The following is a 14,243-nucleotide window of genomic DNA, read 5'->3' as shown; positions in this document are numbered from 1 at the left end:
TTTTCGATTCTTTATTAGTATCTAACTTAATTAATTAAGCCTTTGGGCAAGTATGTTTTCTACAAAAAAAAACATAACATTAGAAGAAGTAGTTAGCAAATCGTTAATCAGCCTTATCATGAGTTTCATTTTCCCCGAACCGGTTCACTTTTCACTCTTGGTTACCATGGTTTTACTATGGGCGGATGACGAATTTTCGGGTGAATTTTTTTTTCAGGCGAAACTCAGGATAAGGCAGAATATCTTGGAATATAGTGAACCGATTCGTATAATATTGAATTTGAAAGACGAACTATGTAGTTATTGGTTGGATTCATTAAATTTAGTCTAGGTGGATTTTTTTTTGCTTTTGATTGACTCTTTTCAGGAAATACCCATATGCTTAGAGTTATGTACATATGTATGTATGTACATAGTATGGTTGGAAAGGCCCTAACTAAATTTGCTTTCGAAATTCAGCTTTGTACAGAATTTGGCATCTTACTCATTAAAGACCTAATAGAATTTTAAAACAACTACTGGCAAATGAAGTTTAATTTTTTAAAATTCTGCAAAGCAAAAAAATGAGATGGGGCGTTTCTATATTATGGCAACGGATAGTGTGTACTACATAGAAGTATATGAATAAGAAATAAATACATGTAATTATATAATATGATTTTATGACATTTTAATTTACACATATGAGTACTACATATCTAAATTATAAAACGTTTACATTTGTTAAAACTGCATCACACCACACACACAGATACACACACCTTTTGATAACACTTTAAACACGTGCACACAAATTATTTTTATTATTTAAATGCAACAAGTCCTACTATCGCCAGCCTAAGCCAAAGAAAGCAAAGATAAAGAAAATTAAATCTGCATACTTAAAAGAAAACCTCATGTAGTTTTGTATGTATGTACCTGTGTAGAGTAGAATGGAAAGTGGAAAAGCGCTTTCTCGTGCACTCTGCCTAAATGTATGCAATTAAATTGCGGCGAATTCACGCATTGCAGCTCCAGCTGACAGTGGTGGTCAATTAATGATTATCTCAATTTTTTTTTACCAGACGTTGCGTTTTATTTGCTGCCGGTTGCAGTTCGCCACTACTTTTATCAACACGCTCATCAGAAGTATTCGTTCAAAGTTCTTATTTTATATTGAATTGTGTGCGTTATCCTATTCTCGACCCAAGTATGAATTGCTTTTTGTTTGTTGGCAATTGAGTTGAGCAAGTGTGTTTTTTTGCTTTCTTTTCTCCGCTTTTGGCTCCATCTGTGTATAGCTTTTTGCAAATTTAGCTACATGTTTTCCTGCTTAAGGGTTGCTTTTTTTTGTAGAAAAAATTTCCCAAAACGATTCAGCCTTAGCGCGTAAATGTCCCAGCGTAAAGAACACTAACAAAAATTCCTTAGGCTGGCTATTAACTAACCATTTAATACATTGGGTTATTTGATTTTCTTTTAACAAAGACCTATTATTTTTGTTTAAATTGCACACTTTATAAATTTATTAGCATTAAGTTTTTTTTTGAAATTTGCTTTATGACTTTTTCAGTATGTTGTGGTGCCAACTCGCCGTTCAACTGCCGAAGCCTTCCAGATTCTAATCTCACATGCGTTGGGTGACGCCGGAAGTCCTTACTTTGTTGGCCTGGTAAGTATCCGAATATGATATACATATACATATATGTATTTCATTAAATTTACATTTCATTTTCATTTCACAGTGAGTAGTTAAACTACATTTGGCAGTTAGCAACCGATTTTCAGTACAGAAGTACAAGGTTAATCGATATATGGGGTTAAATTTAAAAATGTTAAAAGAGTTTTCGTCAATTTCTTTGCCTAAAAGATTTACAATTGTTTTGCCACTCAACCTAACTCGCTTTCCACCATTCCGAACCCTCACTACCCGAGACCCAGAATAATATTAATTTCATGGTGGAGTTTTTTAAAACTTAAAAAAAAAATCATCAAAATTTTCGTAAGAATTATAGAAGTCTTTTGATATTAATTATGTGTGAGAAATTTTTTTTAAGTCATCGATAACTATTATTTTAAGACTTATATAATAGAAGTCTTTTCATAATAATTATCGGCGAGATAAATATTTTTAAGTCTTCAATGACTTTTATTTTGAGACTTATATTATAAAAGTCTTGTCATAATATTTATGAGTGCGAAAAAATTTTGTATATAGTCCCGAACGGGTCCCAAACCAAGCCTTTTATAATATAAGTCCTTGAATAATAATTATAGATGACTCGAAAAATATCTATCTTAATATAGGGATTATTGATTGACTTTCATTCTTTTTTTCTTATAATAGTTACGTCTCTGCTCACTACATGTGTACTTCTCAACACACCCCAATTTATTCACTTAACCTCCTTCCATGTATTCATAAAAATAAAATAAAAATTGTGTATGTACTTACGTGTGTATGTTACTTCATTTTTTGTTTTGCAGCTTTCTGAAGGCATCAAACGCCATATGCGCACCACTACCGCTCAGACATCCGAATATAGTCTCGGTTTTCCTAGTTTGTCCTTGACAGCAGAAACTAGAAGTGACAATATCACCGACAGCTTAACATCGTTAAACTCTACAGCCGCAGTAGCAACAACGAATCTCTTAGCTCAGGCTACCGAAAATGTCGCTGAATTGGTTACGAATGCTACAGACTTTTTACAACAAAATGTTTCTGATCTTGTTGCGGAAGCAACGAATATGTTGCACGCGAATAGTAACCATTTAAATGGCACACAACAGTTGTTGCCTCAAGCGGGAATGCTAGACTTGGACTTACAAGTAAGTTGCAGCGCAAGTATAATGATTGTAGCTGTAACTAATCATTAGTTTTTGTTTCCTCAGGATACTGATATCACAAAATTCAAAGCATTACAGTATTCGTTATTTTCAACGAGTTTCATTGAAGTTTTGGGTGCAGTTTTCTTTTTTCTGACTGCCATCTACATATTAAAAGATAAACGACGAGCAGCGCGAGCAACACTTGGTAAGTTTCAATTGATCAATGAAATGATTAAGCTTTAACTACGCAAATACCTTTTTTTAACGGCTGATAAATTAGTTGCGCAAAGTTACAGTCTACTGTCTTTTCTTACCTATTTATTGCGTATTTGTATCGACTTTGGTTTAGTTATTTTATTAATTTATTGAATAATATTTTTGTTTGTTTATTTGTTTTGTAGTTAACGAATTAAACGATGTTAGCAACACAGCTTGTAAAGATAAAGAATTCGAACCCGAAGATTGTGAATATATCGTTCTGTGTACCGATATTAAACATAATCAGTGCGTATAACAAAAACAAACAACTAAAATTTAAACGAATGGAAATTTGATCCAACCTGCCTTTTTAGAGACTCCATAGTTGGTGGGTTTTTAAGCGAATTTTCATTGATACAAAAATGTATGTTGTTATATTCCGCCCTTCCTATTCTTAACTAAATTGTTTACAACAATTTTCAGTAAAACACTCACTTTGTCGCTTTTTTGCTTTATGTACTCCATCCAATGCCCCAATCGCTGCTTTGTTAGTAAATTATTTTGTCAGATTGGAACTCCACGACAGGAATGTTCAAGTTTTCAGCGCTTTTCAAGTTTCCAGCGCTTTACTCAGATAATCAAAAAAAAAAAAAACACCTAAAATACCTGTTTTGGAGTTCTTCTCTAAGATTATCCTCTAACATTTATTATGAAGATTAATTTCCTCTGTTTTTTTTTTATTCCTTTTGGGGTTTCAACTGTGGCTGACTTCCAAAACATACCAATACAATGTTTGGATACCGTTCTACTGCGGCATTTAAACTGTTTGTATTTGCAAAGTTGTCAAACATTGTAAAGAAATACATTGCACATTTTGAATATTAAATATATAACAATGATCATCTTTCGGAATTTTCCATTTTTAAAACATAAATGATAGCCAACAACAAGAGAAGCACCAACTTTTTTTGGTGCACTGATTACTCCAGCGATGCATTTCGGTAACATTTCGGATGCGTTTCGGAAAAGTATACATTGTCAACATTTTGTAGGTCGACGTTATGGAACATTATACTTTGTACGGATGCAAAGCAACTGACGTTTTGGAAGTCAGCCTGTGTTACAATAATTCGTACATATGTATGCATGGTATAGACATGGAAATCTCGTGCTGAAAACATCTAAGCTTTTGTTGCATTATAACATCGTTGTGCTGTGCTTTTATTTATAAGAGATTTCCTTTGTGTTGAATTAATAAATTGTTAATTTTTCTATATGTATTTTACTCAGCAAAAATTAATGGCTGGCCTTTCCTTCTATTGCAGGCAATCCACCAACTACTCAAGAGTGAAGTGCACTTTCAATCAATTATACAAACGAATAATGTATGTATAAGCCACTTACCGAACCAGCCAGTCAACCCACAAGCAATCGATATAGTAATACATACATACATAAAAGCACATCCCTACCCCTGCCGGGATGGATGTATTGCACGAAAGGCAAACATATGACTGAAATATTAGTTTTTACCAATTAATATTTAGAAATAGTAATGATTATCATAGAATCATGTGTGCCTCAAGAAAGTGGGTGTGTTCCTATTAGACGAGTGTATATGTATGTATGGATAAATCATGCAAACGCCAAGCAGACATGCCTTCATACATATGTACATATTTAAATATACATTTGTACATAATAATAAACATTGATCAATCATTCTCATTTGTAATCCTTTAATCGCTAAGATATTTACTACTGCGTATTTATTTACATATATGTATGTATAATTATTTTATTATTGTCAAAACGCAACAATGGTTTATGTGAGTTCTTACACTCACGCAGTAGGTACATGACTAAAACTAGATACACAGGAGTAGTTGTAAATGAAAGCAGCGAGCGGGCGAATATGTAAAATCTATGCCTGCAATGGCATAAATAAAGACGCATGAAGTGCATAAATTGTGATCAGAGCAGATCACTTGTAAATTTCAAGTGCTAAAGCTATCAAAAAAGAGATTTGCATGAACGATAAGGAGGAAGGCATTACCTAGCTTGTACAATGTACATAAATATATTTTGCTAAGTAACTTGTTCTTCTTGGCAATATAGTTAAATATTTTAAATTTTTTACTCACTAAGTACTCTCTATAATTAATTTCATAAATCTACATTCATAAAAACGCTCATTATCCTCTGCTATGTACGTGCTGATTTTAGTAAATGAATGGAAATGTTAAAAATTTTGCTATTTTAGTTATGAAGTGATCCAATGGCATACATACATAAGTGATTTTGATTGACATTTGATTAGTAAGAATAGGTGTTGTATGCACACATATCGTCGCCTGGGTAAAAGATTGTCGTATGTTAATTTCGGCAGGTTGTGGGAAATCGCGCTTGAAGTTTGGAATGCAATTTCTCAAAAACGCGAAGATAGATTTTCTTCAAAGTGTCTGAAAATGTTACTAGGTCACAAAATTCATAAAAAGTTTAGCTTTTAATGTTTATTGTTGATTAGTTTTGAGTTTATGAAGGATTTTCTTTAGTAAAATTTTATCGTAAGCGTCATTTGTATGAAATACGACAAAATGTGATCAAAATTTCTACCAAATTAACGACACTTTTTACTCAATGTCTCGGAAACTAAAGGAGATATTCAAAAATGGAGAACGCCATTTTTAAGATATTGCTTAGTTTAATATCACTGCGTCACTAACTAAATTTTGACTAAATTATCGAAAAAATTGTAGTCAATATCTCGAAAACTAGAGGAGATATCTAAAAACTGATAACACCAGTCGAAAGGCCTTATTTCAAAATATATAACTGTATCTAGAACTAAAAATCATCAAAATGGTGCTTGCGACAATCTTTTACCCAGACGACGATATGTACAAAATGCACACTTTTATACATAGTTAGAATTATAATTTTTAGTTAACATCTAGTTTAACATTAAAATGTGAGAAGTGAAATAAGAGGTGGATTTGTATGCTGCTAATTGCTAACCAATTTATAGATCTTCCAATTCTATATTCAAAACTATAGTTGAAGTGATTGTATTTTCAAGCTCAATAAATAAGCATATCGTCACCTAAGGGTGAAAAAGTGCCAAGTCCATTTTTTTTTAAATTGTTCACCTGTTTTCAGCCTTAGGTAACGATATAGAGAAACAAACTATTTATGTAACATATTGTATATTTAAATGAATTGCTTAGAACAAACGTATAATTCTACCCATATAAGCATACCCCTTCCCTTATGAATCTGTTAGTTTTAGAAGTTTGGCATTGAAGCGGAATTCATGAAATAAGACTGTATTAGGATTTGTTATATTTTTTTAAACAAATTGAATTAAATATATACATACGTACATTGTAAGTACATATGTACTTATAAAATTATTTAAGTATAGCATAATTATGGGGTTTACTGAATGCTAATAAAAAATAAAAATTATTAAAATCTTAAATTCCCATGCTATACACTTATTGAGTAGAAATCTGAAGAGTAAGTATTTTATAATGAAAAGTAAGAAGAAGGTCAAGATATATTAATTATTTTTATCCTTTATATTTTTTATGTTAAAGAACATTCATATTTAGTTTACCTGACATCCTTGCGTATAAGGAAAGTTAAGATTCAAATCCATCTTTGAGCCTGAAAGCTACCAAAAAATTCTGAAGAGTCCTGAAAAGTTCCAGAAAAGTAAAAAAAAAGCATCCGGAGAAATTTACAAATATACCGGAAAAAGCAAACTACAGAATACTGCAAAAAGGTAAAACAAAAAAATATAAAGTCCTGAAAACCCGTATACGGACCCCAAATAATTCTGTAAAAAAAATGTAAACAAGTAATTTTCCCATAATCCATAATAGTAATTCCCATATAAAAATTTAAGATTATCGTCAATTTCTTCAAGATCCAATGATCGGATCTAAACCATGGGATCACCTTTGAGGTAACACCTTTCCTTTATAAAAATAATTATATCAAATTAGGAAACATTTGGTTTTATTATCAATGCCTAAGCAAAAATTACGATTATGGATAGCAACGCAACCTCAGTTTGGTTGCCGATGGGCAACACAACTTACATAAATGAAAATGTATATTCAGTCCAATGCCTAATACTCCCGGGGAGTTTATTCTCCGGGAAAGTGTTTCTCCCGAGAAAGAAATGCTCCAATAATTACATCCCAGGGGAAAATCGAACTTCGAAAGAGCTACTTGACACTTTTTTGACAGCGAACTACGCCATTTAAAATGAAAAATCTGTAATACCACTTCAGCCACTGGCAATTCACCGAAGTTCGGTTTCAATCCGTAATCGACTCATTATTTTCTGCTCAAAAACATATATCAGTTGTTACATTCGCCTGCTTTTTTATACAAAGCTAATCTGCAAAATTTGTTCACGAGTACGGCTCAAAAATTCTATAAGAAAATAAGAGAGCGGAGACGAAGATGATCTTGTAACATATGTAAGTCAAGAATACCCTTGAGATGGCTCCGTGAATTATGGCCGTATATTAAGACCGCAATCAACAAAAGAAATTAGGCCCCGCGGGTATAATTAATTTTAAAAAGTGAAAGGCACCTAAAACTCCAAACATTAGAAAGAGCACAGTCCGAACTTTGAGAAATGTTTCCCTTCCCCTCTCTGACCGCTGTACAGACCCCCTGGGACCCATTTTAAAATGGGGTAAAACCAAGCCACATGGTATAAACGCCATCCACATGGTAAAAACGCCATCCACAGTATTTTTGCGCAGGAAACCCGTCTACGCTGACCACTGTATTTTTGAGCAGAACACCTTCCGCGCGGAAGTCTTTTATTAAAAAACGACCTATCTACATCAGGGCCGAACTTCGCAAAGGGAGTCAATTGGCGAAGCTTTCGAAGCATCGGACACAATCGGGAGCGAAAAAGCGTTATATAGCAGCTAGGCGCGATTACACTCCATCTACGCCAGTTTTCAATACCAATTTACCTCAAACTAATTAGATCCAGTTATGGTAGTGTGTGTCGTCCAAGTCTTACAGACAAAATTTGTCTTAAGTTTTTCATTGATTAAATTTTTCTATAGCCCAGAATAAAAATTCAGACGCATTTATATTTTATTAACATTTACTTTTTTCCCATCCTCCCCAGCGCCATGCTTCTTCACCCTCTCCATTAATAAATCAGTTGTGAAGCTGGTTGGACGTTCAATTGGTATTAGCAGGGCTCGGTGCCAAGTAACTGATGATAGTACGCCAATTGCACGGGACACACCGAACAGCACTGTATAGTAGGCAGTTTCCTTCATGCCATAGTACTGCAACAAGACACCGGAATGTGCGTCCACATTTGGCCAAGGATTTTTCACTTTTCCCAGCGCTTTAAGTATGGGTGGCACTACTTCGAAAATGGTTTTTAGCAGCTGATAGGTTTCATATTCGGGCAAATGTCTTTCGGCAAATTTACGTTGCGCCATATAACGTGGATCAGTAACACGCAAGACACCATGGCCATAGCCAGGAATAACTTGACCACACTTCAAGGTTTTATTTACATATTCTTTGACTTTTTCAGCTGGTGGATTCTCGCTACCCAATTCCTTTTGCATTTTTTTTATCCACACAACCACCTCTTGATTGGCCAAACCATGCAAGGGACCAGCTAAACCATTTAAACCAGCACCAAAGGAAAGAAATGGATCACTGAGAGCCGATGCCACCAGATGAGTGGTATGCGAAGAAACATTTCCCGCATCCTGATCGCTATGGATAGAGAGGTACAAACGTAAAAGTTCACTAAAGCGAGGATCATCGTAGCCCAACAAGCGGGCAAAATTAGCGGACCAATCTAAATTCTTGTCAATTTCATTGCAGCCTTTGCCGCCACGAAAGCTTCTCCTGTAAATATATGCCGCTATATTGGGCAACTTGGCTAACAATGTCATTGTATCCTCCAATGCAGACTTCCAAAATTCTGTCTTTTTAACGCCCTTATTGTAGGCTTTCAAGAATTCACTATCCTTACTTAATGCCGTTACGGCAATTGAGAACTGCGGCATTGGATGCATATCTTTTGGCAAGCTATCCAACATTTTCTTAACATAGTCAGGGATTGCAGCTTTATCATTCCATTCGTCTGTTATCATTTTTGCCTGTTCCGGTGTGGGTATTTCTCCAGTTATTAACAGCCAAAAAATTCCTTCCGGCAAGGGTTCATCCCCACATTCAGCCTTCGGCAGCTTCTTCTGACAATCGGATATGGTATAACCGCGAAAGCGTACACCTACGTTAGGATCTAGTCTTGAGGTTTCGCAAAGCAGCGCAGGTATGCCACGCATACCACCATAAATTTGCGCAATCGTCACTTCGCCCAATTTCTTCTTTCCATTTTCTTTGACAAACTTTTTTATACGTTCCTGCTCAGACTTAATTTTATCTTCAACGGCAGTGCGTAAGTCCTTAACTCCTTTGCCATCTATTCCTGCATCACATTTGCTCGAGTTCCACCCCATAAACGCTTTGAGAATATTACGATCGAGGCACTTAAAAGATTGTCGGGACATACACTGTGGTCGGGACAAGCGATTTAACGAAGCCATTATAATCAAAGATGGGTTAGATATAAGGAAAATTATGAAAAAATATACACTGCCGGATAAAGTATTGGCACAGCGAACTTTGCACAATATATGCACCAATTTCTATTCTCATATTTGTCTGCTAATTTTTTATAAAAATATGGTTCATTTTATAACAAAAAACGCAAAAATATAACTTATAAACTTTGTGAAAAATTCGCGAAAATTCAATAAATGTCATGGAAATTTTAAAATTTTTTATCAGATTTTTGCGAATTTTCTTGAGTATGCAGTTAAGTAGCCCATTAAATTCTAGTAAAAAATGCGAGTTTAGAGCTAGTCAAAAATCGCGTTGATTTTTGAGAATTTTTTTGTTGAAGGTGTTTTGCATTTTTTCCATATAAAGTATTTTCAAACAAATTTTTTGTATGGAAGAGGCTGCGTGGAAAAAAAAATGCCAAAAATCAACGGTAATTCGCAGCTACTTAGAACTTCTACTTTATTACAGTAAAATTGATTGGGCTACAAATCTGCATACTCAAAAAATTGTTGCATATATTGTAAAAAAGCAGCAGTGCCAATAATTTTTGTCGGCAGTGTACATATTTAAATTGTTAATTTTGTTTTTGAATTTCATAAAGTTTTCAGCCAAGCTTACTGTGCTAATGCGTATCATCTATATAACAAGTGAAGTAGACTTGCGGTTTCGGCTGAAGGAATCTCAGGGAAAAGAACTTTAGTTGTGTAGGTTTGAGTCGGTGGCTTCAATCACCTAATACCTGCTCTCTGAGAGCACTCTTCAACAAACCGACATTTCCCGGTCATTAAAAAGAAACCGCCGCCGAGTCGGATTTCAAAGAAAAAAATTCCGCCTACAGGGCCACGCTGCGATCGAGCGCAACGCCAGCAATGTGGGACCATTATAGGGAGCTGAAGAGGAAGCGAGACGTAATTGCCGCAATAAGAAAGCAGAGATCGAAATACGTGAGTGTGAAGAGCTTGAAATGCTGGCCGACAGTAAATACCGAAAACATGCTTAAATATGAAGGGAACACTTTTCCACCTTACTGAATGGTAGCAACGATGAACGTTGTGGAGATGGACCCGAGCCCCCAGTCGATGATGACGGAGTCGATGTGCCACCGTCTGACTATGATGAGGTACAAATATCGATAAAGCGGCTGAAAAACAACAAAGTTCTGGAGCTGGCGGCCTGCCAGCTGAGCTATTCAAGTACGGCGGCGAGGAGTTGTTAAGGTGCATGCATCAACTCTTACGCAGAATATGCTAGGCGCTGCCCAATACACAAGAAGTAAAGTCCTCTCTCGTTGTACAAAAGTCATCCTTTATAAGTCACTCCTGCCTGTCTGCCTGTACTGGTGTATGGCAATGAAAACATCGTACCTGTGCGCGTTGTCGTTGGCGAATACCGCAGACAATTAAACGATAAGCTTTTTGCGCTTTGCAAAGATATAACTGCAGCGACTTAAAATTCTGTGGCTACTCTGGCTAGGCCATGTCGTTCGAATGGACTCCAACGTTCCAGCTCTGAAAGTAATCAACGCGGGTCGCGATGTTGGTAACAGAGGAAGAGGAAGGCCTCCTCTGCATTGGAAAGACCAGGTGGAGGACTTGGCTTCACTTGTCATTTCCAATTGGCGTCACTTGGCACAGAAGAGAAACACCTGGCGTGCTGTTTTGGACTCGGCCAAAATCGCTTACTGCCATCCCTGAATTGGTGTGTCAAGCGTCAAGGAAGTGTCAAAAATCCTAATGCACATAAAATTTGTATAACGCGGCCAGTGCGCAACACTCCCGCTTGATGCAACAAAAAAAACTCTTCCGGGATTTTCTAAACGGCAAAGCCACAGCGCTATAAGCTGTAGGGACTCTGACTTACAACCATGCAGAAAAAATTGTTGTGTTAATAAAATCTTCCTGGTCCTGCCCGCTCACTAAGTTATTCACCTCCCTTTCCTATTCTAATATAAAAAGAATCCTAAATACCTCCGACCTTAAAATCAGATATAAGAAGGTTTAATGAAAGGCTTGTTCGAGTTGCAATCACAACCGCAGTGTTGCACGAATTATTAAAGTTTCTAGCAACGTTTTATCAGTTGGGGAGTTGCAACAGTTTTGCAAATCATCAGCGCTGCAGTATTGGCGCTTTTATTACGTGCCCCGTACAGGCCCGAAATTCGCTAATTACCCCATATTGCAAATACGCCATGCAATAGTTTCAAAACTAAAAATCTCGAACAAATGTATCTCTATCTAAGAATTTTATAAATAACCATTGAATGAATTTAACCGCCTGTTTTGCATTTATCTACTTATTTCAGTTGTGAATTGTATACGCAGATTTTTTTTATATGTCATGTAGGTTAAAGATAAAATTGCGGCATATTTCACAAGGCACATGGCGGCATTTTAAGTAAATCCGGCCCTGAATGGGTAGCTACCCTAACATATTTTAAGCGGACATTCACGCAATATAAATTTGCGACAGAAAATGCATTAGAAGAGGCACAATATTGAAATATATCTTTTTGATTGCTTCAAATTCCGAAACCTACCTATCAAAACAAGGAGCTACCGCTGGATTTCATGATCCGGAACCCTTCTGTGGGCTCATCAAAGCACACATAGAGGGGACCATCTATAACTAGGTGTCCCACAGTGTCCTAGATCACCCATCCACTCCCTTTAAAATGGAGGGAAACGCTTTTTACTGAAAAAACTGGACCTACCAAATCGGGGATGCGCTCTCTTTTGGTGGTATAACCGACTTCCGAAACCAGACCGGAAGTGCATTATTTTATCTGGAAGACTATTCCAGAAAAAAGTTTCCTTCATAAGTTATGCCTTTGTATCCGCAGGTACCAAACCTGTAGTACAAACATGTATGTCCTATTTAAAAAATCCTAACCTATTTCCGGTCTAAAACGGAATGGGACCAAAATATAGCATCCCCAACTTCATATCGTTTCGTTTTCCAATAAAACATTTTCACTCATTTAAGAAGGCCAGGACGAGTCAAAGTCGAAGGTCATTTTAAGGTTGAAAAAGGCACTGCCGAGAAAAAAGCTTCAAACATAAGAAACTTGTATAGAATTTTTAAAATTCTCTCAGAGGGGCAAAGAACAGGTTCTACATGTATATTTCTAGTTAGTCCGACTTTCTTCAACATACGTTTCAATTTCTTTGTCGTAGTAACTGTCGGGTTTCCTAGATCGACTCTGGTGGAGATTGCATTCCCACAGTTTTTTTCAGCCGAGTACCTTTCAAATCATTGAAGTTAACTAAATTAATTAAGTAAACAAGTATCTACTTCCATTTTTCATTTAAAAATCGCTCAAGTTTGTAAATTTTTAAACTTAACGAACTTGTTTATTCAAATTATCGTCGACAAAAAATCCAACCATGTGTCACAATCATATGTTTTTTCCTATTTTTTCGAGCTTGAATTTGAAACTTCTCTCCAAGAACTAGTCATTCAACATGTAATTTAATTAAATAAAACAAGTGAAATTTAGTTGAAACAGTTTAGCCGTTTTTAGCCGGTTTTTTGCCGATTTAGCCGGTTGGTCCAAAAAGTTCTGGCAACACTGCATTTATGTTTGAGGTCGTACAGACACCCCTTTATAGAGGTCGAAACTTTTTATTATGGGTTTTTGTACATATCCTCTCTTTTAGTATTCACCAAAAATTTGGTTCCTCTAAATTTCCTCTTTTGCTATCGCGTTTAATGAGTTAAATTTCACTTAATTTCACTAGGGCCTAACTAATTGTAAAACATTGGAAACCAGCGATGTATCGATATTTTTCGGCTGTTGTATTTTACCCTCGATGTTTATTTTGCGATGTATCGAAACATCGATGTATTGATGTTACTTCTAAAAAATTGCATCCCTACTTTCGGTCAGTTAAACTGGAAGTAGGTAATACCACCAAAAGAGCATCTCCGATTTGGTAGGTCATATTTTTGCGTTTTTCAGTAAAAAGCATTTCCCTCCATTTTAAAGCGAGTGGATGGGTGGTCTAGGACGCACTGTATATGTACATCATTTTCACATTAGGAATCACCGAGCCGAAAGTCTCCGCTGCTCTGGTAACACCATCTTATATGAGTTCGCATTGGTTGGACTGATGGACTAGTGTTGTGAAATGACACCAGGAATTCACCATACATCAAATTTTGGAAAAGACCAGCGAGGGGAAGACCCACACTGATCCCATTGATAGCGGGAAAAGAAGCTTCCTTTACGACGTGAAGTCTGAATTTGGTATCACTGCGAAAATAATACGGCTGTGTTAAATGACGTGGTGGCTGACTCAGCTTCGTAAAAATTCAAACGGGGCTTCAGACGACAGGGCGACTACCTTTCGTACAACTTCTAATAAAAACTTAAGTAATAAAAAATACGAATATAAAAATTTCTTAGCAATACCACTACCAGAAACCTAAGAGCCCCAATATGTATAACTATGCACTTTTGGTTGTGTTTTTATTTGAATCACTTTCCTCTGTTTAATTTATTAAAAATTATGTTTTTATTCACAATAGTTATAATTACATTATTGTATAGCATATTTATTTAAATATAGTATATTGTAAATTTATTTTTAATTGGATAGATCTATATA

At 35.7% G+C, this 14,243-nt stretch overlaps 2 protein-coding genes across 3 annotated transcripts in view; one reads left to right on the top strand and one right to left on the bottom strand.

Moving 5' to 3' along the window:
- The window catches only part of LOC118742651 (protein spinster), a 79,411-nt gene extending 74,446 nt beyond the window's left edge, over positions 1 to 4,965 (top strand). For both annotated transcript variants that reach the window (XM_036474877.1, XM_036474876.1), the window contains 5 exons: positions 1,553 to 1,651; positions 2,467 to 2,808; positions 2,872 to 3,013; positions 3,210 to 3,394; positions 4,332 to 4,965. In XM_036474877.1, the coding sequence (XP_036330770.1) occupies positions 1,553 to 1,651; positions 2,467 to 2,808; positions 2,872 to 3,013; positions 3,210 to 3,322 (696 nt within the window). In that variant the 3' untranslated portion in view covers positions 3,323 to 3,394; positions 4,332 to 4,965. The remainder of the gene's footprint in view (positions 1 to 1,552; positions 1,652 to 2,466; positions 2,809 to 2,871; positions 3,014 to 3,209; positions 3,395 to 4,331) is intronic.
- Positions 4,966 to 6,969: 2,004 nt separating this feature from the next.
- Positions 6,970 to 9,701, bottom strand: LOC118743695 (probable citrate synthase, mitochondrial). The gene has a single exon (XM_036476459.1). It carries the CDS (start codon positions 9,615 to 9,617, stop codon positions 8,130 to 8,132), a length of 1,488 nt encoding a protein of 495 aa, XP_036332352.1. The 5' UTR covers positions 9,618 to 9,701; the 3' UTR covers positions 6,970 to 8,129.
- Between the last annotated feature and the right edge of the window lie 4,542 nt (positions 9,702 to 14,243).

This window comes from Rhagoletis pomonella, unplaced genomic scaffold, assembly GCF_013731165.1.
Source record: "Rhagoletis pomonella isolate Grant_MI unplaced genomic scaffold, Rhpom_1.0 Rhpom_scaffold_00007, whole genome shotgun sequence".
NCBI classification, from domain to species: Eukaryota; Metazoa; Arthropoda; class Insecta; order Diptera; family Tephritidae; genus Rhagoletis; species Rhagoletis pomonella.
The sequence above is the reverse complement of the archived record's forward strand: the minus strand, read 5'-3'. Positions and strand labels throughout refer to the sequence as shown.

Excerpts from the sequence above, each read along its gene's own strand:
- LOC118743695 (XM_036476459.1), bottom strand. The coding sequence starts at position 9,617 with ATGGCTTCGTTAAATCGCTTGTCCCGACCACAGTGTATGTCCCGACAA.